Source organism: Thalia democratica, chromosome 3 (genome assembly GCF_965202585.1).
Source record: "Thalia democratica chromosome 3, ktThaDemo2.hap1.1, whole genome shotgun sequence".
Taxonomy (NCBI): domain Eukaryota; kingdom Metazoa; phylum Chordata; class Thaliacea; order Salpida; family Salpidae; genus Thalia; species Thalia democratica.
The window spans coordinates 54,034,576-54,061,358 of record NC_139167.1 but is presented as its reverse complement, the minus strand read 5'-3'; the positions used below and the strand labels follow the sequence as shown (position 1 = coordinate 54,061,358).

The 26,783-nt window shown below is 32.7% G+C and overlaps 1 protein-coding gene across 2 annotated transcripts; it reads right to left on the bottom strand.

The window, feature by feature from the left end:
• Positions 1-6: 6 nt before the first annotated feature.
• LOC145831276 (uncharacterized) lies at positions 7-26,571 on the bottom strand. 2 transcript variants are annotated; one of them, XM_082938463.1, is made up of 22 exons: positions 25,602-26,571; positions 24,701-24,884; positions 24,394-24,486; positions 22,987-23,160; positions 22,647-22,744; positions 19,827-22,158; positions 17,769-17,926; positions 11,687-11,811; positions 9,324-9,449; positions 8,746-8,818; positions 8,612-8,680; positions 8,390-8,428; positions 7,769-7,882; positions 7,206-7,343; positions 6,806-6,940; positions 4,060-4,188; positions 3,621-3,770; positions 3,199-3,342; positions 2,991-3,119; positions 2,036-2,161; positions 1,621-1,744; positions 7-960 (listed from the first exon to the last, which is right to left on the bottom strand). In XM_082938463.1, the coding sequence occupies exons 1-22, from the start codon at positions 26,512-26,514 to the stop codon at positions 549-551; spliced, it is 5,985 nt and encodes a 1,994-aa protein (XP_082794589.1). In that variant the 5' UTR covers positions 26,515-26,571; the 3' UTR covers positions 7-548. The 2 variants fall into 2 exon arrangements, with proteins under 2 accessions (XP_082794589.1, XP_082794590.1); XM_082938464.1 differs by lacking the exon at positions 7,769-7,882.
• Positions 26,572-26,783: the final 212 nt, after the last annotated feature.

Below are 26,783 nucleotides of genomic sequence, written 5' to 3'. Positions count from 1 at the left end.
GCGCATCCACAAAACAAAGTAACTTTTGTGAGCATTTCAAAACACGTTTGTGAATGCTCTTAAAAAACGTTTCAATAATTGTTAATACTTCATTAAACATTGTTCAAGGCAGTATTTCTTAAAAGCTTTTATGAAAACTTTACGATGATATAATGCGTTATTTATAGATTATTAAAAGTTTATTAGAGAAATTGTAAACTAAACTTTTCAGTGTGAAAACTGAGCGTTGAACATTAAAAAAAACAGTTGGCAGTAGCTAAAAAAATATTTTTTGTCATTTATACAAAAAATTTAAAGCTTTATAAGTTATAAATAATGTTAGTAACAAAAAAATAAAAGCAGCTTGTTTATAAAATACTTAACAATTTTTGTTTGTTAGATCTAAAATTTGAAAAAAAATAAAAAATCAAAACTGTTAGTCACACAAAAACGTGTCTCTAAAGTCAATTTCATTCACACTTGCACCCAAAAGTGCCTTTTTCCAATCCTGCGGCCCATCCAACTGTCCATCTTTGCATTCGAAAAAAAAATCATTTCAGCGGCCCTGATCAAAAAGCAAACTCCGACACGTATATGTACAGTCTCGCCACAAGGGTGATGTACTTTCTCCTTCTGGTCATCTTCAGCGTCAGCTCCAGCTCGTAGTCCCTCGGCCCGACCAGGTCCACGGTCGGGAACACGATCCCGGCGATCCGACCGTCCTTCCTGGTCTTTGCCACGGCGAAGGCGCCGTCGTCGTTGCCGCTGGTAATCTCGAAGAGGTGCGACAGGTAGGAGGAGGAGTGCTTGTACGCCAGCATGCGGAAGAGAGGTTTGTTGGCTTGCGTGTTGTTGGACAGGCTGATGTTGTGGTGGACGATCTGCTTGGGCAGCCTCGAGCATCTTCTTCTCTCCGTGCTCCTGTACCTCTTGCCGGCTCCCACGCTCCTGATACTGCTGCACGACATGCGGGAGCACCTCCTGTGTGGTGAACGGTGAGTGTCACAAAAAAAAAAGTGTGCAAAAAACAGCAAAACGTGGTGGTGTGTTTGTGCTACTAGTGTTAACAAAATTCTTATTTTAAGCATTAGAAAACAAGCAAGGTTTGAGAATAATGTTTTTAAAATATTTTTTAAGTAATTTAATTGATTTTTTTTTTTACTGTAAAATGCATAAGTAATTTATTGCCTAGAAATTTATCGAAATACTGTTTAATACCATTTGAACAAAGCTGTTAACAGCATACTGAAGTAAGAAACTATCAGTTTAATCTTTTGGCTCGCTGAAGCTAATTAGAAAATTCTCAAGTTAAAAACCAATTTAAACCGTTATTACTATATCCTATGTTGAAATGCTTAACATTTACTAGGTCAAAGCGATTTGTAAAAATAAACTTGCAGTAAGTAGCAGTAGCTGCAATTAACAAAAGACGGCTTTGAAAACAGCTTGTTGTTTGAACACACCTACGCGTCTAGTTGTAACTTACAAAGTAATTAAAGGAAACGCTTAATTAAGTAACAGTGTTCACTTTAAGCCGGCGTTTTAATCGCCAATCTGGCGTTAATAGACGGGTGACATTTCGGAAGGATTGTGCGTGCGTGCAAGCGATCCGCACACAATCCTCTTACGCAACAAACTGACCTTCTCGGAAGCTTGTCGTAGTTGGCCGGGCACGTGATGTTGACGCATTTGAAGCTTCCCTTGGTGTTGAAGCAAGTCTCGTCGTCGGTGCACGTCGCCCTGCCCAGCGCGCACTCGTCAATGTCTGAAAAAATACACGCGGTGGTTAATGTAAAAGTGGCCAGCGCTTTTTATTTTATTTTAAGGCTTAAGTTTTTTGATGTTAGTCTTCGCAGGTTAAGTTGACCGTGTCAGATTTCCTGATAAAAAGAATCTTTTAGCATGGAAAATCAAAGCTTTGTGAAAAAATACTTAAAATAAGCCAAATATTTTGGTAATGTAGCTTTATATATTGGAGTAAATAATCATTAAAAACGCAAAAAAAAAACGAACAGAGAAAACTTAGAGTTATATTTAAAATAAAAACTTAAAATACCTTGGCACTTGTTTCCGCCTATCAATGAATATCCGGTCGGGCACTCGCAAAAATAGTTGCCTTGAGTGTTCACGCAGTTGTACTGGCAATCCGGGTTGAGTTCATCCGAAGTGCACTCGTTGACATCTGAAAGAAGAAAAAAAAACTTTTGAATTTTTTGTTTGCTTTGTGATTAGCTGACAAAAAAGAAGGCATCTGAACACACTAATATAGACGCTTCGCGTCATATTTATTTTAAGATGATATTTTTAGACTTTTAAAAACTTGTTTTCAAATGACAGCTCTACAATGAATTCTTAATGACCCGTGTCAAAAGCGCGCTGTTATAAATCAACTTTCGTGTTTACACAAGTTTTGATAAAAACACAAATATAAAAACTTTCTGATACGTCAGCTCAGTTTTGAGAAGTTCCCTTTGGATACTTTTTAGAAGTGTTTACAAACTAAGATTGATTGAAACAGCGACTGAAGTTCTTACCACACACGCACACACAAGTATTTGTATTTTAATTCTTTATTGGCTTTTAAACCGGATATCTGTACAGGTGGGATTATTAATAAGTCGGTCAAGGAATTAATCAAGCATTTTTTTCAACACCTGTGTTTTTGCTTTTTAAGTAAATGTGTTAATTTGAGGTTGCGGTTTTCTATCGGTTTTTATAAAGTTTTTGGGTTGCAATTACTATCGAATGTTTATAGCATGAGAAAATGTAATGAGGCATGTAGGATATGAATTCGTCCCATTTAAATATGTGAAAGTCTAAAGTGTCTATTAATGTTCTAAGAAATATTTCAGCTATTTCGAATTATTGATAAAATCTGGGCTACAGAAAAAATTTGAATAGCTACACCTTAAACTTCAATCGCCTACTTTTTGATTGCTAACTCTCATGTTACTGCATCAAAAGCGAACACAAACAAATACGCGAGATTAAGTTATCAGATAAAACCCAACCTTCACAGGTGTAACCGTCATCAGTTATTTTCAGCTGCCACCCCTGATTGCACACACACTCGTACGAACCTGGGTTGTTTACGCAAAAACCCCCTAGACCGCAACTGTTCATCATACACTCGTCTACATCTGAAAAGGGATTTTAAATTGAGTTTATATACTTTGTTAGATTTTAAGGATGTTTATATTAGTTGCTTAAGTTACCAACCAACACACGAGAGTAAGTCTTCAGATTGTTTCCAGCCCACCTGGCACACTGCTGGTTCCCTGCACTCGAAAGTGCCCTCCAAGTTTACGCAGATGAACGCGTCACCATGGCAACTGTGGAGCCCTTCATTGCATTCGTCGATGTCTGTAAGAATTTTTTTTTTGGTAAGTTTTATAGTGCATTTATTAATTTTACATTTTAAATACAAACTAATTAAAATTTATCATCTAAAATAATTTATTAAAACTTACGTCTTTAAAATCGTTTTGTGTAACTTAATAAAATTAAGAATTTATTTGACTAAAAGATTAAGTAAACATTCATATGTTATTAAAAAACAACCCTGTTATTGTAATACTTAATACTTTTATGTTCTTGGTTCAATTTTTATAAAGCATGTCTATGTAAAACTTTATACCTACCAACACAAATGGTATCATTATAAACAGACGGTTGGTATCCTGGGTCACATTTTGGAATCCTGTTGCATTTGTAGCTGCCTTCAGTGTTTTCGCATTCTTCGATTGATGCGTCACAGTTGTTCAGAAGTGGCGATGCACATTCGTCAATATCTTTTAGAAGTTTTAAATATTTTTTTTTGATTATCATGTATCAGTAAAGGTTAAGTAGAAAGAGTAAGACATTTGTGTACACAAACTAGCATAATAGTCTGATAGAGTTTAGACCTAATATGGATGTTTCTTAACAATGTTTAAATATAAATACAATTTCTTAGCTAAATTCTTCTTGTAGCCTAGCACATTAAACTTTTAAAATCACAAATAACTTAAAAAATGTCAATTAACTAAAAAAACTATCATGCATTCGTATGATAAAATAAAATTTGTTTTCAAAACTAACCATCGCAAGTGTTGCGAGCGGTGTTGAGCTGGCGCCCGTGTTCGCAGTGACACTCGTACCCTCCCGCCATGTTCACACAGGTAGCGGTGGGCGGGCAGATGTAGTCCCTGCTGAAGCACTCGTTGATGTCTGCAAAATTAAAATTCTTAAACTTTTGCTGCCTAAAATTAGAATACTAGTTTTCAAATTAGTTTTTTATTTCAATTTTGTTCGAAATTGTTTTCAAATTTACTAACGCAGCAAAAATGCCGTGATAGGTTTTAAGGAGCGCGGATTAAAACCAGACCGAAACTTTGAAATCGCTTGTAAATTAGTGTTAATTAAAAAGCAATCGGCCTAAAAAAATAGTTATTTTCAGACGTGAAAGTGCAAAATTTTAATTTGTAAAAATCTTGATCTCGTTCCAAGGCAAAACACTGGGCAAGAGTATCTCCCTTTTCCCACAATTGCTGGCCAGCTTTATATGGTATTTCGGGGTCGCCGCACGCTAATGCAGCCTACAATGGAGGGGATTTAGAAGTAAGCGGGCGGCCATTCGGCTCGACCATTTAATTTGCGTGCAGCTTTGCAAGGTCGCAAAAGAAAAAGTTTTTTTTTTCTATACAGCGGTGCCGAAGCGCTCTGAAATATTCTTGGAATTCAGCAAATCAGACACAAATTTTAATGATTGCGGTGAGACAGCACTTGTCTAAATATTTCTCAGAGCCACAAAGAAAATGCGCTCGTGTTATGCAATGAATTTCAGTTTGTTGTTTCCCTGCTAATAAATCAGCTATTTGTGCTCCATAATACAATGTAATATGCTGAACGTTTTTTAAGTGTAGAGTTGTAAGTACATTATTGCAAACCAATTTTTTGGGCATGATCTTAAATTTAACCAAATTTTTTATTCTAAACGTAAATTGTAAGTTTTCTTAGAAAAAATTGCACCTTTTTTTTCTCTGGTGTAGGTGTTAAACTGAGGTGTATAATTATGCTTCGTTGTACTGCGCGCTGTTTTAACGACAAAATGTAGGCAAAAATCTCACACCGCAATTATAAGATTAACCTCGTTGCTATACTTTAATAATTCATTACTCCAGAAAAGTATTTTTAATATAATATAGCCCATTAGTAATTTTTCGTTAGCATGGAGCTTTAGATTCAGCTTATTTGCCGCAAATTAATTTTTTTCTAAATTGAAAATAATTTAATTTGAGCTGTTTATCGAAAACTTATACTTTATATATTAAAGTATGAAGATAATTTTACGAACACTATAAGTTATTTTTTAACCAGGTTTTTATAACTTACACACTACAAGAAAAAACATCGTTTTTATTATTTAAGTCAAAGTTTAACTTTGTGCAGATATATCTTATAGTTTGTGAAAACTTATTTTTACAGTTCATTACAATTAGCTCTTTGATGATGACTAATAGACAAAAACAATTTTTTCTATCAATCATTTAAAACAATATATCAAACTGTTCTGAGCTGATATTCGATACAAAACTTTACCTGTCTCTTTTGTTATATATTTTTTGTTAAAATTAATCAAACTTAAACCAAAACCGCTTAACAATCTGTATGACGTTTGTTTTTTGTATCTAATTGTTTAAATGGATTTCAAACTTTTTGAACTGTTTTTGATTTTTATTAGAAAAACCTACAGTAGTGGTTAGATTCGTACAAACATTGTATTGTTTGTAAAAACTTTTACCCTTTTCATATTCTATTTTGAAATAAAAAACAAAAACAACATTAAACTGGTTAAAAAAATTAACTTGTATTTTGCTGTAAACAACTTTTTAAATAATTTACATCTACTTATTTTTAAAGTTTTTAATTCTTAAAATAAACAGAATTTTCGAACAATAAAATCTGAAATATGTTTTTTTTTACAAATTAATCAGAAATCTTAAACAAAAAACAAAAATTTTGAATGTCTACAGGCTATATAAAAAATAATGATACAAATATACATTAATTAAACACGAATGCAAATGTTTCACATAAGACAAACTTTGCATTTATTGCTTTTAGGTAGTGACCTTTATTATTATCGACAAAAGCGATTGCTTTAAGTTATAGATATCAGTTGTTTGAGTATTTTACGTTTAGTAAGTTTTGTTTCACTACATAAAAAGTTTTTTTATATGTGTTTAAGTAATTTTAATAAAGTTTAAAAGCTAGCATTAAAAAGCTCACATTTAATTTATATCAATAAATAGATATAAAGTTTATTTAAAACTAATGTGAGAGTAAAAATAGGTTAAGATAAATCAAAAGATAAATAAAAATTGTTATCGTTTCGATGTTAATTTATCTTTATACAAGAAATTTCCATTACTCAAAATGTCAAATGTAATTGATTGTATTTTTACAGATAGCATAGAGCTATCAAAATCTACAAACTTTTTAACTCTATCAACTTGGTTTGTTTTATTACTCGTGAATACTTAAAATAAAACTTTAAAAGTAGTTCAATTTTTATATCAACAAACAATAGTTTTATTGTTTCGGCTTATATTACAAACATGTGTAAACTTTATTACCGTATTAAGAAGGCATGTTGGGTATGTTTACAAAACGCGTTTGTTTACACCGAATTAAGATAAAACTGCGCTTTCGACTCGATATGTTCTAGTTTCGTATGCAAACAAAATAACTAATTGACTTCAGATTAATTTTCCCATAAATATGTTTTTCAAAAAGTTTAAATTGCAACCTTGAAACTAATAAAAATGCATTATCCACAACTGACCAATGCAGACACCGGTGGCGTCGGTGACAAACCCGGACCCGCACTGCTTCGGCACGCACCTGAAAGACCCCTCGATGTTGAGACAGGTCGTTGACGCCCTGCAACCGTCTATCTTCAGCAGGCACTCGTCAATATCTGAAAAACAAAAAATTTGGAGAAAAAAAAAACAGAATAAACATAAAAAACTTATTGTGATTTCGAAAAGTAAACTCAAGGCCGTGTTAGCTGCGCCAATTGCTTGAATTTTTGTTATTCAATTTTTTATTTCAATAACTTAAGTGTACCTTCACTCGTCAATATCCAAATAAAAGTAAGGTAACTGTGTGATTCTGAAACTGATTCGGTAGACTATATATTATGTTATTTGAACTTTTTAATACTAGTTATTGAAAGTTGTTACCTTCGCAAGTGTTGTCATTGCTGAGTACGTAGCCGGTGCCGCACGACAACCTCCTCCTGCATTCGTATCCTCCTTCCGTGTTGAAGCACATTTCTCCCGAGTTGCAGTTGTGGGTTCCCAGCGCACATTCGTTCGTGTCTGAACAAAAAAGAAAACTAAGTAGTATATTTTAAAAGTTTTTTTTTAGATTTAAAAATTATTAAGTTAGAGTTGCAAAAATTACTTGTTCAAGCATTTTGTAATAGATGAACGCCAAAGACTAATGTTATACAAGTTCAACACATATTTGGTGTATAGAAGTGATGTTTGGTTTGATAATATTACAATTTATTGAGCTTAAAAAATAAATAAATAGTCTTAAAGATAGAATCAAAATGTACGACAGTTTTACAAAAACGTTAATGTCTAAAAGCTGTTTTCTACTTTCTATAAGCTATGTACGACATGCTAAATTAAATCAACAGGTCTAAATAAAAAGAAAATTTGGTAAGAGTAAGCTAAATTCTTTGTCAGAAAGTTGAACTTCAAAGTAACAATTTATAAACGAATTATCTTACACACACCTAGACATGTCTTTTTGTCGTCATGGAGATAAAACCCGTGACGACACCGGCATCTGAAAGTGCCATTGCTATGGCGATAGGCGCACTCATGATCACAATTGTTTTCATGGCAACCTGAGATTTACATGCTTGATTTCAACAGGTTTAAAAAGCAATTAGGGTTAACTAAAGCAGCTGTATGAAATCTTTAAAGATTAAATTTTTAATACACAGTAGATATAAATATCTTAAATAATTTTTTTTTGACATAAGTGTCTTAGTATTTATAGCCATAAAAATGTTAATGTTCAATAAGCTTTGAATAATTTAATACCAGATTAGTTACACCCTTGAATGCTAAAAGATCATAAAGAAGCTTTTTGGATACAAAAATGCTGAAATCTCTACTGCAGATAAGCTTTTTTTCACATGAAAATCTAAAATTTGCTATGCTATATTTGGTAATGAAAGTAAGATACAAAGCAAAATAAAAGTTAGTTGAATTTTTTTTTGTTAGTAATGGTAGATTTTTAAAAATTTGTTAGTCAATATTTTATTTTTAGCAAAACAATAATTAAATAACGATGTTTTCTCTTACATAACTTGTTAGTTACAACAAAAAGTGAAATTTTTATTACTCACTGTCTGAAAATTTTTCATCAGTTCCATTCTCAAAGTTGCCTGTATGAAGAAAATACTTGTAAGCGTTTAGCTTTGAAAGAAAACAATGCAAACCACTTGAAAACTATTAGAATTTACGGCAAGTTAATTAGGTTATCAAAATGATCAAGGCTCATTTATGTTTCAGCCTTAAAAAACTTTTGTGTTCCAAATTAAATAGGTTAATTGAAACAACAAACACACCTTGCAGTTCGTCTTCAGTGTATTCCCCATTGTTGCAGCATTTCGTGTAAGCCATACTGCACGGTTGTCCTAAATTTTATTTTAACTTTTATTACTTTAACTTTCAAGTTTTTGTTTGTTTTATCGCATCTTACCTAGAGTTTGCATTTCGCAGCTCAGCCCCAGGTTTCGAGACTTCAGTCCGAGGGCGCAACAGTCGCAGCACGTCTGCAGAAAATAGTCGTGTTTGTATCGAGAATGTTTACATGTCGGATTGAAATGCTTGGCATTTTTGACGAGGTTTGTTTAAAGTAAACAAGCAAGTTAACACCACCGCAGCATTTTTATCAGAGACAAGCTAGAGTAATTCCAAAACAAACAGGCTAAGCGATAAACTGTTTATCATTTATATGTGTTTGCTGTTTGTTAAATGTGTGCAAGCGCGGGTAAACTCAACGTTATTTTTAGTGGTTATGATAGCTAAACAACTCATGTTTGCGATAGTTTTAGTAAATTAAAACTAAAGCTTAAACTTCATTTAGAAAATACTGTTTTTTTTTTTGTTTCAATGTAGTTTCTATACTTTATTAACATTTTTCTTTTGTAAAGTGTCCTCAAATATGTTTTACAAAAAAAAACAGTAAAACAACATAAAATTAAGTGTAATCCTCCTTTATATTTCAAAATGCACTATAAAATAATGTATTATTTATTAAAAGTTTTTACTACAAACCTTCTGATTGTCCTTCTGACACTGGTCTTTGTTTTGTGTCATTACGTCACATGACGTCATGTTTCTTGCAACGTGAATTCCTGCGTCACAAGATTGTTCGCTCACTTGCTTTGTGCAGCACTTTTCCTATTGAATTTATTTTTTTTGAATTTCGTTTTATTACTAGCTTTAGAAATATTGAAAATAGTCGCATCATTGTAAAAAAGTTAAAATGATTAAAATTAAAACGTTTTGAATATAAATGAACTCTTTAAATTTTGTCAAAACGAAGTACATTTGTCACAACGTTTTCTTTAAAGTAGATAAATTTCATGACAAACAGTTTAGAAAAGTATGTTTGCTAATATGAAATATTTTACGTTTGACCTTTAATGTTGGCTAGAGGACAGTACGTCAAAGAGAGATATATCTTTAAAGGTGTAACCTTTTGACTTGGTTAGCTTTGATAATGTTAAGTGGCAAATTGCTTAAACTCAAATGCCGTAGTTTTAACAGTAGAAAAACAATTTCTTTGCAACCGATTTTAAAAGTTCTTTAATAAAAAAAACTTAAAGTTAAATCAGGTTAAAAAACCTAAACTTTATCTTTAAAAAGTTTTGCTAAGAGTCAAAAAAGTTTTAAAATACTAACAGAAAACTATCAATTATTCACTATTTAGTTAGCCTTATCTAAAAGCTGCTTATGGTGAAGCTTACTCAGTAATAATTTGTTGTGTGTTCGCTCTTATAGCAACACTCTCTCACGCTAATCAAGTTATAATTTTTCCATTTATTAATTAGTTTCTATACGTGAAGCAATTTTTTAACTAATCATTCTATTAACAAAGTATACACCGTAATTCATAAAGGTTCTCGGAATAAATGTCTACTTATAAGATTAAGCAGAGTAAATCGGTATTAATTATTAAATGAGAAAAGTAAACTTATGACTTTTAAAATATTCCTTAATAGTTTAAAACAAATTTATTATAGCACATTAATCATAAGTTGCGAATAAAGTTGTTTTTAATTGTGATAAGTTATGATCACATATATCTAATCATGTTTAGCTATAATTATTGCAATAAATCATTGTTAACATTTCAGAGCTGCTAAATATATATAACAAATCGAACTTAACTAATTAATTTTATTTTATCAACCCAAATCAATAAAAACATTTGCGAAGTTATTTTTTGCACGGCAATCTAGATAAGTAAATCAAGCTTGATTGGAGCGACAGCTTACAATTATTACTTCATTGTTTTCTACTGCGCTTTCCTCTTCACTTGACAGTATGGTGAACTAGCGACCTTGTCATTTCAATGCAAAAAAATAAAAGTATAAGTGCAGGAAGTCACGTGGTCATGATGACATCGTGATGACTTGTCAGCCCGCGTCATCGTTGCCATTGTTCGGCACAGAATTTGCTGCAGGACTCATTCTCGTTGAAAATTTGAAATTCCGACGCACTTCAAAGCTTTCAAGTGTTGCTTGTACAGCTAGGCAAGCAGGCGGGAAGGGAAATTAATCTTTTGTGTTGGTGGAAGTCAAACAGAAAGACTCCATCGGCTCGGCAGTCGGCGCTTTCGTTGCTATTGTGCTCACCCGGCGTAATTACAGTGAAGTGTTTGGAGTAGAAAGCGTTTTTGGTTTTGCTCAAACATGGAATTCAAAGGGTTAAATAGGGGCGTAGATGTTCAGCACTAGAAATAAAAACAAGTAGCTAGTTAAGTTGTTTTGGAGTTCAACGTTAGTAATTAAATGCTAAGAGGACTTTTGACCTACGATGCTTTAAACAAAGTAAAGACCATTGTAGAAAGTTTGTTTTGATAACAAGAAGACATTATTTTAGTTGCAACGAAAAATTAACCAAACCTTGTAGTAGTGATAGAATGCTTTGTATTGTTACCCTTTTTTAGTTTATGCAGAAAACATGCTACGAAAACAAGCTAAATAAATATTCATATTAAATTTCAATTATCTAGAAAAAACAATAACTTCTTTGAACTAGTTGTGCGTAAGAATATATCTTATGCTCATTATAGCCTTGTAAAAATTGATTACTTTTTAAGTTTCCAAACTCTTTCATTTATGTCCGATTCTCTCTAACATAAAAGTGTTTAGAAAAAGTAAATTATAAGTTTATAACACATAAAACTAACAATGTTAACTTGAATGAAATATTCAAAATTTTAAAACTCTCGCCATGTATTTAAAATCGAAATCTCAGGCTAATAAAACTATTCACTTTAAAACCCAAGCTAAAGTTCAAAATAAAACTAAAAAATATATCTACAATACGTATGAAACTATGTTTGACTAACAAATGACATTTTCGCCAAAATAGTTTGTAAACAGCTCTACAACCAATCTGAAACTAACAGAAACAACGGAGCAGACTTGAGAGTAGACGTCAACCTTCAAGTTGATTCCCTCGCAACTGGAATGGCTGCTCCCCCACTTCGTTCCTTCCTGGCAGCAAAAGTTCAGAACTTCCTCGTAGCTCTCTGCAAATTCAATAAACACGTGACTGCAGTGCTGATCTACTGGAATTTTTACTATTAACACTTGTTAAGAAAAAGACACAGCGCCGTTTAAGCCTTCTCTCTTGACTTAAGCCCCCTGAGCAGCTTCTGTTTGTTGTGGGCTAAATAACGACATAAACGCTGCTGTTTACCAGATGCCTTGTGGCGCGCGAGGCGAACAGACCGCTAACTAAGTTGAAAAAATTCAAATCAGATTAGCGTTTTTCGTTTTTGCGAATATTTGGAAGCCGCTGGTTAAAAAACGTGCAGCATTAGCGAGATGCAAGTTGGGTTAACAACAACTTGATTAAGTTATGGGTCAAACCAGTGTTATTAACGACTTTTGAAAACTGTTTAAAGTTTTTAGTCAAACTTAAAAGCTCTTAACGAGCTTAAAACAAAAAAATTTAATGTATTCAACTTCCTTTTATTTATTAATTAGTAAAATTGCTAGTAGTTGATCACCTTTTGAAATGTTAACAGAGTTGAAATTAATTGTTTTATAAACTATTTTTTACTGATGAAACATTGAGCAAGTATAAATATAATAAATAGTACAACATATATTAAAATTAATGAAATAGGTTCTTACCTAACTTTCTTGCTGATATTACACTTAAGGAGAGCAAAGCAAATAAAACGAATTTCATTTCAAATTTATGGTTTGAAGAACAGAAACTTGATCAGTGTATAATTTTTTATTAATAAATTTTTGATCTATAATCTTTTTTATTAACAAAAAGCAAGATTTTAAGTTGAAAAAATAATACTTTTTATTTAGTACTTAAATCTACCAAACCAGTATCTTTGTTATACTTATAAAAGACGATAATAAAATATTTTTTTTGTACACTGTTAGTTTTATAAAAATATTTATGAGATAGGCTTTAAAATTAGTATATTATCAATAATTTAAGTTTATAAGATTTTTGATATTAATAAAAATATAAAGGAATCTTATTTAGTTCTACTAATTTTTTTTTGAAATAAAACAAAGGTTTAACTAAACTATTGAAACTATAAAAGAATTGTTACTTTGGGAAATACTTTTCACTTCATGTAATTTATTCAATAACATAATAATAGTATTATTTTTTTTAAATGCTAAAAACTCCACTTAAAACGTCAATTCTTATTCATTAAATACAATAACTCTTTTGAAAACAAAAACAGACTGATTACGTTCAAATATAACTTTTTGTTCTACTTGTTGTTTAGCTATCTTATTGTAACAAATGACCTAATAAACATCTCTTTCCGATGTTTTATATGCGCTTCCATATGTTTTTATCATTGCTTTAAAGATAAAAAGTACCATGTGTGTGGTTTTCTTAGATATAAAACAGATATAAGCTTGATTGGAAACAGTTGTTAAATAGAAAACTACTAAGCTTTGCGAGATAAAAGAGTTGTTTTATCTTTATCTTGTTATCTTACCTAGACATCTAAAACATCGAAAATGACAGCTTCCTACGAGATGGTGCAAAAAATAAGTTATGTCATTTTATACTAATATTTTTTATAAGTTTTTAGTCGAAAAAAAACCGTTAGTATTTTAAAAACAGCTACTTTTCAAAAATTAAAACAATTGCAAAAAAAAAACCTGTCTACTTTTAAGTTCAAAGAAAAAAAAAGATGAAAGAAAGTTTTTTTTTTTTTGCATTATGAAGCTTATGAAATAAAAGGTCATAAGAAACTAATATATAACATCAAAGTTACGTCTTGTATTGTTTAAATAAAAAAAGTATAATCGTTGAAAAATGCTTGCTATATGTCAAGTATTAATTGTTCGTAATAACATCTCACCTCGCTGCAAGCTTAATCTGATTGAGTTTACAACCTTATTTACTAATTTACTTGAGCTTGTTCATTAACGATTAAATTTTTGCAATATTGTTTCTCACGATACAGACATTGATACCAATGATGTACAATAACTTTGTTGAAGTAAAAACAAAAGAGTTTTGTTATTGTTCGATACTTTTTTCTAACAGCTTGAACATACATTCATTAAGTACCCGCTATTTTTGTACAGCGTAAACAATGACAACTGCCGCATTAAAAGTTTTCAAAGGTAGCTTTACTTGTACGAACTAACAAGTGGAAAAGTTAATATCAAATAATTGTAATGATAATTACGTTTTGAACTTAAACTAGTTCGTATAATCAACCTATTATTCAAACTTTCAAGGTTTACGCCAAACATTTGGTTTGAACGGTTTGACACTTCAGATCAGAATAAAAGCTGTATTTTACATCCACACATGTTTATTCAGTTTGTTTACCGACATCTCGCCTTGGCAAACAAACAATTTGACGCGAAAATAGAAATTTTTGAGAAGCGCTAACTGCTACTATGTAACGCACGATGTAACAAGCCTTCCATTGTGCGCGACTGCTCGTTTTACATTTGCAAATGTAAAGGCGTCGCTCAGCAATCAATCAAGATGCTGCACATGTAGAGGGCAGGTATGTAAAAACGGTGGCTGCAAATTGCCAGACTTTCGGTTATTTATAGCAGTTCATTGTGCAAGAAGCAGTCGGTAGGCGCAAATACTTTTCAAACTTACTCCATTGTATGAAAGTGCTACTTTTGGTTGGTATAGGTTGCGCTGTGAAGTTTGAAAAAATTTTGTTGCTCATAAAACTTAAGCTTCTTAGAATTTTCAAGAAAGACTTTAATTGGTTTTAAGTGAATATCTTAATAACATTTGCTTTTAAAAGCTTACATTTCATTTAAGACAATATTAAAAGTATTATAGCAGTTAGTATACTCATTTGAACCAGATACATAAGTGTACGTTCAATTAACTACATCTTTGTCATTAGCGTAACATAAACAACACAGGTATAATTTACAAACTTAATCCAACCACTTTGTTTACCTTATTCGCAAATTATAAACTTACTCACTAGTTCTAGTCGTTAAACTTTCATATGTAGCTTTGAAAACTTTCTACCTCAAATCACATGAAGCACTGAAATATTAAAGCAATAAAAACAAGCCATTGACTATCATTCAGCGCTCGGAGCTATTTCATTGGATTTCGAGAGGTCTTATTTTATTTTAGACAGTTAATAGCAAACGCGCAAACACAACAACGGTTAAGTCTAACTTTTGACGACTAGTTTTCATCGAAACCACAGCCAAAACGTGCTCTCTTTTGTAAACAAGCATAAAAAAGTTAAATCTCCCATAAAAACACTAAATCACGAAAACCATAAGCTTGATAAAGTTTTGGTCGAAAGAAATAAGCAAATGTGCCAATTATAGTTACGCTGAAGACCGTTAGTAATTGTTGACTAACAACAAAAAATATCTCGCCATCACAACGTTAGCAGTTGAAAGACAAACGAGCTCGATGAGATCAACTTCATTAAAAAATATCACCGTTAAAACGGGGGTACAACAAAAATAGACGAGGGACCACCCATCAAGAGCTGATTGATTTGCTGAAACCAGCACAACAAGTGATAAACCCCAACAATAAACATTCTATTACGTTAGTCTAGCCGGGGCGAACTTTACAGCAAACAGAGGTGTTTACAACTTTTATTCTGTATGAATTGACGAATTGCTCTGGCTAATTGCAAAGCCGCTTTCAGCTTTTTGTGTTGCGCGGTTTTCCGCTGAGCGCCTTTTCTCCGCACTCCTTCACCGGCCGTTGTTTTCGCCTTTGCAGCTCTCGACTTTTGTGCGCAGCAGCAGCAAAGCCTTTTCACGGGCCGAATGTAAACACGAGGTCCAAACACAAACACGCTGCAAGCCTCTTTGTCGGGTTCTCACATGCAGCCTTCTTTTGTGGTCTTGTTTTCAGTGCGCGTTTGAGCGCTAAAACAAAAGCAGATCGCGCGAGAAACAAAGGTTTTGTTTGTTTTCGTCAGCCGACTACACACGGCTTGCTGGATGTAGAGGAAGGAAATTTTTGCGCGACACTGCGTTTCCGGTTCTGCGCGCAAATTCAATGGCAATCAGCTTAAAAGGAGCTAAAAATGTTTTCCAATATGTGCTGTTTAGAACACACCCAGCAAAACACCTGAGCTGTTTTTTTTTTCAAAGTTATTTTAAGTGTCTATTAACTAATTGAATTAGTGGTACCGCTCTGGTAAGTAGATGTCAGGCAAACGGGTGGCCTTGTTTTATTTATGAAATGTTTTAGTAAAAGAAAGTTCAACATGTAAATATATATTTTATTTTTTTTAGCTTAAACTTAGATTGATAGTTACGAAAATTATGAAAAGTAAGATTGATATTCTTCAGCGCTTTCAATTTGCACGACTAATTATTATGCTCTGCTAATACACTGCAGCAATAACTTGAACTTTTTTAAAGCTCCTTCGTATTAACCAAATAGCTGCCTAATCTCCTTAATGCTATCAGCTAGTGCTTAATTACGGCGAGTTTTTTAAATTCCCTCAAATTAAATAATGTCTTACTTTGCACGAGCAAATAATAAAATATATTAGTTTTTGATGTTTGAAGAACATAAAAGAACTTTTGTAAACATGTTAGGGTTTATATTAATTATACGTAGCATAAAATTTCTAGACGCTAAATCTGTTTATCTGGTTAAATTTGACTTGAAATTGATTAATTTTCTTAGTTAATATGCGGCTTTTGATCAAAAAAGACCTTGAGACCAGCTTTAGCAATTATTATTTCAGAACGCTTCATAAAAAAGTTGTAAGCCTTATTGTTTTTATTGCTTAGAGCTTGTCATGTTTTTTGAAGCGAAACATAAAAAACAATAACATCAAAAACTTAAAGTTGTATGATTTTCTGGGAAAATAAAATTTTTCTACGACACTATTTATATAGAAAATAAACAAGTAAATACTTGAAAACTCTGCAGATTCAAACAAAATGTTTTTACAAAAGAAGCCTTAAGCCAAGTTTACATTACATAGCCTACTGCTTTTTGTGACTAAATTTTTGGTCGTAGCTTTTAAAATAGTTTTTATATACGCATATACTGTAAAGTTTACTTTACTTAACAAATGTTATGAATAAAAAGCTTTATAGAAAATTTAGTTAGGTAAAATATTTTAAAAGCTACTCCACTTAAAAACAATACAACTATTCATAGTTATTTAGGCGCTTTGTATGTGTATTTACTTTTTTGACATTCAAAACCCATTAAGATTTTTTTGGTAAGTGCTTATACATGATTTATTCTGTAGTCTCGAAACTATACTTTAAAACTAATGTCATAATTTTTTGCCTTGTATATTAAAGGTAATTGTTAAGTAGATTAAGTTGTAGTAGCAAAAAAGTAGAATAACCATTGATACTTATATTTTTTATCTTGACATATACTTTTATCTTTTTATTAAATTTTTTCAAAGTTTCAGCTTTGTAGTCTACCTTACATATTCTTAAATACAGTTTATTATTAAAGCATTTTAAGTTATATTTGAACTATAGTACTTTAAAACTTTAATACTATAACTTCAATTAAATATTTTTCTAGCTATTATAAACAAAAATTGTTTTTGCTCGTAGTTTTTTCAAGCTAGTTTAACGACAATGAAATCATATGATGAGGTATACATTTCTATCAATCCTTCAGCTCAATTGTTTTCCTTATAAGGCGCGTTTTTATGCATAAGTCGATTTTTCATTAAAACTTTGAGTTGTTTTAAAAATCGCTTTTGTTTTATTTCTTTTTCATCCACTAATAGTTTTTCAACTTGTAAGTACAAATGACTTGAGTGTTAAGCTTAATTATTCAAACATTTTTTTTATTTTTTTTAAGTCAGGACATATGTTTAAAATAATGTGACAAAGCTATTTGAACTTTTAAAACTTTCAAACAGTTTAGTTGTTTATTGCTAGTTGAATTTTGTAAAAGTCCTAGCGTGTGTTTTGCTATTTACGATAAAAATAATTGATTTTTGTACTACTTTATTCTAATTGTTTATAACAAAACTCTACTAACTTGCATCATCTACGGGCAACTCATCGTCATAGTAAGCGTCATAATCGTGATACTGGTAGCTGTACGCGGCCGGATCGTACTTCGGAAAACTTTCTAATATTTTCGTCTGGTAGTTCATGTCGGTCTGGTCGTAGGCCGGGTAGTCGGGCAGCGATGAGCTTTGAAAAAAAAATAAATGAGCTCAATTATTTCAAACGTGCTTGAAATACTAACACTCTTTACCGCTGTGTGTTATATAAGTTTATAAAAAACATGTGGTACATAACATTTCTAAAGCTAGTTTGCAGTACTAAAACTTTTTGTGTACAAACCCAAGCAAACTTATACATATGACGTGAAAACAATGTACATGCGTTAAAACATTGTCTAGAGCTTAGAACAATGATTAGAAGCAGCCTCACTAAGTAAACTTATAATGCCAGTAATATCATCTTTACCTATTTGAAGCTAAAGTATTTTGTTGGAACAGTCGAATATTAAAAAAAATCTTATAAAAAATGCTTAAATACAACGAGGCAGCTTTGTTTACTGAAAATAATTTAATATAAGTTTATAAAAAACATGTGGTACATAACATTTCTAAAGCTAGTTTGCAATCCTAAAACTTTTTGTGTATAAACCCAAGCAAACTTATACATATGACGTGAAAACAATGTGTAAAACAATGTACATGCGTTAAAACATTGTCTAGAGCTTAGAACAATGATTAGAAGCAGACTCACTAAGTAAGTTTATAATGCCAGGAAATATCATCTTTACCTCTTTGAAGCTAAAGTATTTTTTGGAACAGTCGAATATAAAAAAAAATCTTATAAAAAGTCTTTGTTTATAAAAAACTCCTAAATACAACGCGGCAGCTTTGTTTACTGAAAATATTTTTTTTCTGGACAGTTTAACGTTTTAACAAAATTACTTTTTTTTAAAGAAAATAGAATAAAATCAAAATTTTATGTTTTTACACATTTTATTGAAATTTGTATTAATTTTAAGTAATACATTTAGAACAACTATAGTTAAAATATTTATTAAGTTATTATAAAAATTTTAAAAGTAATTTCGTATACATAATCAAACTTAGATAAAAAATGTCGTAAACTTATTTACTTTTCGTTTAGGCTGGCTTAGTTTCAAATGATAGAAAATATACACTCGAAAGTTTTTTGACATTATATTTTGACTTTAGTTAATGAGCTATAAAATAAAAAAACAAATTATAACACGCTCAAATGAAAAAAGTAAGGGAGTTGTTTTAAGCCCTATTTACTTTTATAAAGGTAAATATAATCTTGACGGCTACGGGAGCCTTTTGTGGTTTAAATGAACCTTATAATGACATATTAGGCAAAGATCCTTTATCAATTCAAGTGAGAGAAAACTTTTAAAAGCATTCAGCGATTAAGTAAAACTAAAATCTCTTTCATCAAACTATGCAAACAACTTATGTGCACAAGCTGTTATATTCACTAACACTCTTTTGATAATTTTTTTATACTAATTCAAAAAGCAAATAGAAATATTCAAAGAAAGAATGTTGAACACTGGTGCTAAAGTAAAAAAAAATAGATCGATGATGAGAACTTGAAAGTTAACAAAGCACGTAGATAAGAAATAACACTTGAGCTACCAAGCTTCTCGCTTTCACATTGTCATTGTGACGTCACAACTTGATTTAGCGAGTCAAGAGTGCTTGAAAAGTTTGACCCTCCTTAAATTAAAGCACGATTATCACGCCTTTGCCTTTTGTGACGTATTGGAGTTAGGAAAGTCCAGCCCATTTAAGATTCTTAAGAAAGATCTCAATGGACTGTTTCTCATATAAATTGAATTTCTTTAGTTTCGTTAAACTATGCACTAAATTTTTATAAGTACAGCTTAGAAAAATTTAAAGCAAATTATACTAAGATTTATAAAAGGTTTTACCATTTTACTTTGACTACCATACTTTTAAAAGCATTATTACAGTTTTTATGACATTCAATTTTCAATAAATTATATTATTTTATATTTTTGAACAGTTCTCAAACATGTTTAACATAAAAAAAGCTTAGTAACACATACTTGCTGCTTTGATCTTCTGTTTCGTTTTTAGGTTCATACAAACTCCTCAGAAACTCCATTTGCTCGTCTATGCTGTTGAAGTGATACGGCGAGTAATCTGAATCTACCGGCTGGGCATCACTCGTGTATTGGTAGTCAGTGTACTGGTAATCTATTGGGTTCTTTACAGATGATATTTGATCGTCTGAGTTTTCTCGGTAGCTATTTTTTACAATTTCAGCTGATTGTGTCGATGTTGTTGGCTCTTTAAAGTTGTCGAAGGTTTCAAAATCGTTGCTAGTTGGAAGCAGGTTGATGTCTTGCCAAGGATTTTTTGGTTGGTCTCTGCTGCTTGATGCAACATTCGAATCATCTTTAGCGGTTGCTTTCTGTGTATTTGTTGTTGGCCCTTTTTTCGTCGTAATTTTCTTAGTTGTGGTTTTTTGTGTTGTTGGCTTTTTTGTAGTTGTTGTAGCTTTTCTTGTAGTTGTTATAGGTTTTTGTGTAGTTGTTGTAGGTTTTTGTGTAGTTGTTGTAGGCATTTGTGTAGTTGTTGTAGTTTTTTGTGTAGTTGTTGTAGGTTTTTTTGTAGTTGTTGTAGGTTTTTGTGTTGTTGTTGTAGGTTTTTGTGTAGTTGTTGTTTTTTGTGTAGTTGTTGTAGGTTTTCTTGTAGTTGTTGTAATTTTTCGTGTTGTTGTACGTTTTCTTGTTGTTGTAAATTTTCTTGTTGTTGTAGGTTTTGCTGTGGTTGTTGATTTCAAAGTTGTTTCAATCTTTTTTAAATTCTTCGTCTTACGAGTTGTTTTTGGCTTGCTTGTAGCAGCTACTGTATTTTGCCGACCACTGTTTTCCTCAGTTTTTATTTTGTTTTTGTTTATCAGCAAGTTTAACTTTTCTGCTAACGATAGCTGCGATGTTAATTTGTTTGGTCTTCTATGGTAAAACATGTTGTTCTCCTTTGGCTGCTCGCGTTGAACCGAGTCGTAGGCTATGCTATCTTTCGCGTAATTATCCTTTGAAACCTGTGTCCTTTCATCAGAAAAGGTTCTCACTGAACTTCCGTCTTCCAACAACTTTGGGTTTTCTTTAATTAAAGCTTCATCTTTGTCGCCACCCGAGTCTTTGTTCGTGTTGTACATGGGAAGCACGAACTGGTCTTTAGCGCCGTCACCAGCAGAAGCTTCCTGCTTCCGAGGAACTGCTTCCTGCTGGTTCGCAAACTGGCTGCCGCTCGGAAGCATGGGAGTGGCGCCGAAGTTGTTGAGGTAGGGGTTGAGCTGGGGCGGGATGGCCGCCTGGTTGTCCATTGAAAGCGGCGGCACGAGGCCGTTGACGTCGGGAAACTTCTTGCCCACGTTCTGCATGTACGGGTTGAACTGGTACGGGTTGAAGGGTCCGTAAGGTTGGGGAAACCTGTTGTGCCCCGCAAACCTCGGGTTCTGTTGAAACCCGTTCTGATTCATCACGCCCGGGCTTTGTACGTTTTCAGGAAACTTTTCAACGGTAGCAACTTCGTCGTTGGCTTTATTGTCTTGAACGATTGGCTGCTCTTCTTTGAACTTATCTTGAACGCTGTTCAAATTGCCAGTGAAAGAATTATCGTTTTGCGTCTGTGTCGAATCTAGTTCAACGAACCCGTGCTTGTTGTTTTGTTCCACAGGGTTATGCTCTAGCTTAACAATGTTTGGCTGAACTATCGGGTTTCCGTATAGATCGTTTTCACGTGGTCTAAAGTAACCGTTATCAGGATTTGCTCTGTTGTAGTCCTGTTCAAACCTTCCTTGGTTTCCTGGCTGAAACCTGTTACTTGCTGGCAAGTACTGGTTTCTTTGCGGAAACGGAGCGTTCAGTTCAGGGTTCGCGTACTCGTCGTTCTCCAGCTTGTTTTTATTATTTAAAGGAAAGTTGTCCTGATTATTTCCAAAGTAGTCAGTTTCAGTTTTAACTTCAGCTTCGTTTTGGTAATCGACTGCGTTCTGCTCGTCTTGCACCATCGGTTGAGCGTAGTTGTTTTCAAAACTGTTGCGGTAAACACCAGGTTGAAAATCAGGGTGGAAGCTGTTCTGCCCGTAACCGACGTAGGGGTTTCGGTTGAAGCTTTCCTGCTCCAAGTTGACCTTGTCAGGTTTTTGAGCGCTCTTATCGCCGGTCATGCCGTTCTGGACGTCGTCGAGGGCCTGCATCTTGCCGGGGAACCTCATGTCGTAGGGGTTTATCTCCTGCACGAACTGGTTGCCGCCCATCTGCTGGTCGTAGCTCGGCTGGTTGGGGTCGTCGGCGTACTGGATGGACGCCTGGCGGGGATCTGTGTGTAAATGGTAACCGCTTTCATATCCCAAGTTTCTCATCGAGTCTAAAAAAAAGTTTGTAAGTCTCAGCCAGGTGTTAGTCACGTGATTTTTTTTTAAAGAGTTTTTGCAAGGCACTAGAGAGGAATTTGCAATTTTATCAAATTATGCCGCATATTTATCATTTTAAAGTAAAAGTAGTGGTGATGTGAAAACACAGTGAGTAATACGTTATTAAACTTGCTTGCAAAAACGTATCGTTATAAATGCAAAACTCATGTAGTTTTCATACGTTATATGCTATTCAACATGTTTTTGAAAGAGTTTTAATTATTATTTTTTCTATTAAAAAAAACGTTTATAAAACCTCAAAGTTACACTTTAAAACAGCAGCCATGTTAGTAACACCATATTTTTTAAAATGCAACAACCGTTTAATGATCAAAAACATACATTACTTTACTTTAGCTATATGAACAAAGTTTATTTTCTGATTTGGTAGTAAGAAACTTTAAAAATATAAAATTTGTCAAAAAAATTCAAAATGAAATACCTTGTTCCTTATTCTGACCACAAGATTCTTTCTGGCGGCAGACAAACTCACCACCCAGATCCGGACAAAAACAATCCGTACACTCGTCGCTTTGATATCTAAAAAAAAGGTCTTATGAAAGTTTATGGTTTTTTAAATTGTATACTTTTAAATAAAAGCTACACACGTTTACTAAAAACTATCAAAGCTTGCTTTGCCTTGGTTTAAAAAGTTTAAAAACAGTGTAAGGTTTAAGCTTTTTTTTTACATTAGAATAAAAGCCACATACGTCTAAGCAAAAAACGAATGAAAAATTCAACTATCAAACATTATTTTAGAAAATCAATCCGTTTCAACCGACCTGTCTCCCGCCTTGGTCTTGACGCCGTTCATCTCGCACCCGAACACCAAGCACTCCTCGCACCCGTCGTAGCGCATCAGCGTCTTGTAGCAGCCCCTCGCCACCGGCATGCACTTGATCGTCAGCTGCTGCCCCGCCTGCGAGCTGCTGCTCTCCATACTGACGTCCACGTAGCTGCGAAGCGTTGTGACGTCACAGTAAGCTTTCAACGCGAACTTGTCGTTTCTAATTGCGAGCAGGGAAAAATGAAAGACGAGGAAGAAGTTATAACGGGTGTTGCGTTTGATAGTAATTTTTTGTTTGTTAAACTTTAAACTGATTTGGACAAAAATGTTGGATTGTTGTTTTTGTTTTAGGAATAAAAACTTTTTGTAGTCAGTTTTTTTACCTTTTTTTTCAAAAGTGCACTGCTCATAGTTAAGAGTAAATTTTTTTTTTTGCAAATTAAGTTACAAAGTTAAGGTAAATTTAAAGCAAAGAAACGGAAGTAAAACAAAAGTAAACTTTTGATTTAATCTCTAAATTATTAAAGTATATATAATAAATATGTAACTAATATTTTTTCTCAGTATTTAAAAAATTATAGCGATATAAGAAGTTTATCTTTATGATGATAGATGTGTAATTACATTGTTAATTTAAGTTAAACCAATTATGTATTTAGAAATTTAGTAATAATCTAGAACATAAAAAAAATTTCTGGATTAATCATTTCTAGTAATAATATTAAATCACATTTAAAATTTGTTGATAGGTTACATGGTAATGTTTTACTTGCTACAAAATATAAAAAATGGGCTTAGAAATAATAAATTATAATGCGGAAAACAACAAAACTTTGAGTATTGTACGAGATTTCTAAAAACTCAAACAAAGAAAAATTAAAACGGAGTAAAATAAGTCTACAATTTTAAAATATATTTATTTTATCCTCTAATACGTAAACAAAGAAACTTTTGGAGGTAACTTAATTTATTATCGATTTTCTTTTGAATTTTTTAATTACTTTAAAAAAGTTTTTTTAATTACTAGTATTTATTTTTCGTTTAAGACACTAATGGTCTTACGTAACAATTATTAAACCTTGACATTTTTATTTTGCTTGTATTTTAATTTTATGATCATAAAAACACTAAACTAATATTGAATTAAGGAAATAAAAATTTTAAGTTGATTTTTCAAAATATTCTTTGTAACTTATATATATGTGTTTTATAAATGGGGTTTAAACACAGAAAAATACTTCAATACGAACTATAACTCGATTACTACATTTGGCTTAAGTCTAATCAAATTTATAATAATATAATTGTTTGAATACTTTTTCTAACATCTATAAAACTGTCTTCAATCAAATACAATGCACAACTTGATGAATAAACAGTATTATTTAAAAAATTGTCGAACCTGCACAAAATTTGCCCTCCTCCCATTGGACAATTACACACGGTACTTCCCCCGTCAACGTTGTAAGACTCGCCTTCGGGGACTTTTTTGTCTCTGTGAATTATTTTCAGGTTGATAAAACTTTTAAAAACTTCGCGACAACAAATTAAATACAATTTTTGAAAAACAAGATGATATTTTTATAGCGTTTATAAAGTGTTTAAATTTATGTTTAAAAATATTAAAAAGTAAAACTACCAGAAACTTTCATTTAACTTTTGTCTTAATTTTCTTTGTGAAATGCAAAGTAAAAACAAACAATACTAACTTGTACCCGTTGTCAATGCAGTCGTAGCTCTGGTATCCCTGACAGATGCAACCGTACTGCTCACACTTGGGACAGCAGTCGGTGTCCGTGATGTTCAAGCAATTTTTCAGTTCCGGACAGTTGTTGCAATCTTCCACAGCTGACTGTTTGTTGTTTCCGGTATTTATTTTGTTCAGTTGCTTTTCTGCAATAAGTCATGAAACTAGTTAAGTTTTTTTCAGGACTTCAGTACAAAAAATATAAAGTTGTATAACTTACATTAACGCTTCTGTAAACTAATAAACTACTTTTCTAATTATTATTAAGTATGTAAGTTGTACTTAAATGAAGCTAGAATTAAATAGTTTTTATTTAAACTATTTTAATTTTAGCAGTTTTATGAAGTTTTAAAAATTTAAAAACGTCTATGAGGAATTACATTGGTTAGTGTAATTTAATAAACTAGTATTCAAAAACCAAATTACGATTTACAAAAACACATGTACAAACATAATCGTTTCAAATGCCACTGAATAAATGTTTGATAATTTAAGTAAGCTTAGGAATTTGTATTGACCACAACTGCGTTTCAAATATTTGCAAAAGTATTTGTACAAAGCAACTTTGCCTTTTGTGGCTTTCAATACCCTAGTACAAAATAACGCATAAAAGTGTGTTAAAATCGTGCTTAAAATTTACTAAACTCAACTTTCTTTAACACTGTTTAAAGTTTCAATTAGAAAACAACTCTTTAGACGCCACAAAAATTTTAAGTATTACAAAAAAGATAGAAATATAAATACTTTCTATTGATTAAAATTGGTGTTGAAGATTGTATGTAAAATACAATATTCTTCGTACTACAGCCGAATTCGTTTTCTAAATTCAAAATGGTTTTGGTAAAAAAGAATCAAAAGTGTACCTGGAATTGCGAATGCGTTTTCATTAAAAGCTGGTACTTGCTGGTAATCGTCAGAAGGCAAATTTCTGAACTGGTCATTTCCATAATAAGCTGGTTTGAAGCCGTCCGGTTGAACTTGGTTCATGGAAACACCTTGATGTTGCGGTTTGTAGTTGAAATTGTAACCACCGTCCTGGTAGTTATTCATCGGTCCACCGTAGCTGTCCGTGTTCGGTCCGTAGTTTTGTATCTGATTCACATTTAAACCGAACCCCTGTCCGTACTGGTCTCTCCCGAAGTTTTCCTGGTTGAAATTTTCCTGGGGATCGGGGACAACTTCCTCTTCTTTCGCATCTTCAGTTTCTGTTCCCGGCCTGTTTTCGGGTTGCCTGTCATTTTGCTGGTACGGGACGCCAAAGCCGCCGCCAACCTGGTTGCCTTTGAAATAAGGTTGGTTGTGACCGTTGAAACTTTTCACCGGGTTGTTATAAGGGTTGTTGTAGTAGGGCGGTTGGTTGCTTAACGGCTGATTCGACAGGTAAGGGTTGTACTGGTTCATCGGTTGGTAGACGTCCCTGCCGAACCCGTTGCCATGGTACAGTGGCGGTTGCGGGTTGTACTGGTAAGGGTCCTGGTAAACGTTGCCCCTGGGAGGTCGGACGCCGCCCTCGACGAACTGGGGCTGCTGGTAGACTGGTGGCTGGTAAATGTCCTGGTACCCGCCATCAGAAACCGGCTTCTGCTGGATGGCAGAGTCCGAACCTTCCAAATTATCAACTGCGGGTTTTACCCTGGGGACTTTTGGGAGAGCGCGCTTGTTTTGATGGTTCTGTAGTCGGCTGTACATGCCGTTTTTGTACTGACCATGGGACTCTTCCAATAATAACAAAGCAACCAACATAAGGCATAGAATAGATGTAGTTTTCTTGTACATTTTGGTTTTTGTTTTTCTTAACTGTAGCAATTACTAGTTAATTTTATTACAGTAAAGCTTTCTGAATGGTTAAAAAAAATAAATGCTTGAAATGTTTTACTTCTAAATTATGCTATTTACAATAAACTCAATATTTAATACTTTTTTCGAAATTTAAACATTAAAAACAGTTAATGTGCAGTTTGCATACAATGTTTTTTTATATATACTTTGTAACCCAGTTCTTTTTTTGTAATGAAAGTATACTTAAGTATTAAATGAAAAAAATA

Bases quoted from the DNA above. Each gene is read 5' to 3' on its own strand.
- LOC145831276 (XM_082938463.1), bottom strand. From the start codon at position 26,514: ATGTACAAGAAAACTACATCTATTCTATGCCTTATGTTGGTTGCTTTG. The intron at 24,487-24,700 runs GTTAGTATTGTT...AATAATTCACAG, and splicing joins TGCATTGACAACGGGTACAA to AGACAAAAAAGTCCCCGAAG. The intron at 2,162-2,990 runs GTTGGGTTTTAT...TTCTTCTTTCAG, and splicing joins TGACGGTTACACCTGTGAAG to ATGTCAACGAGTGCACTTCG.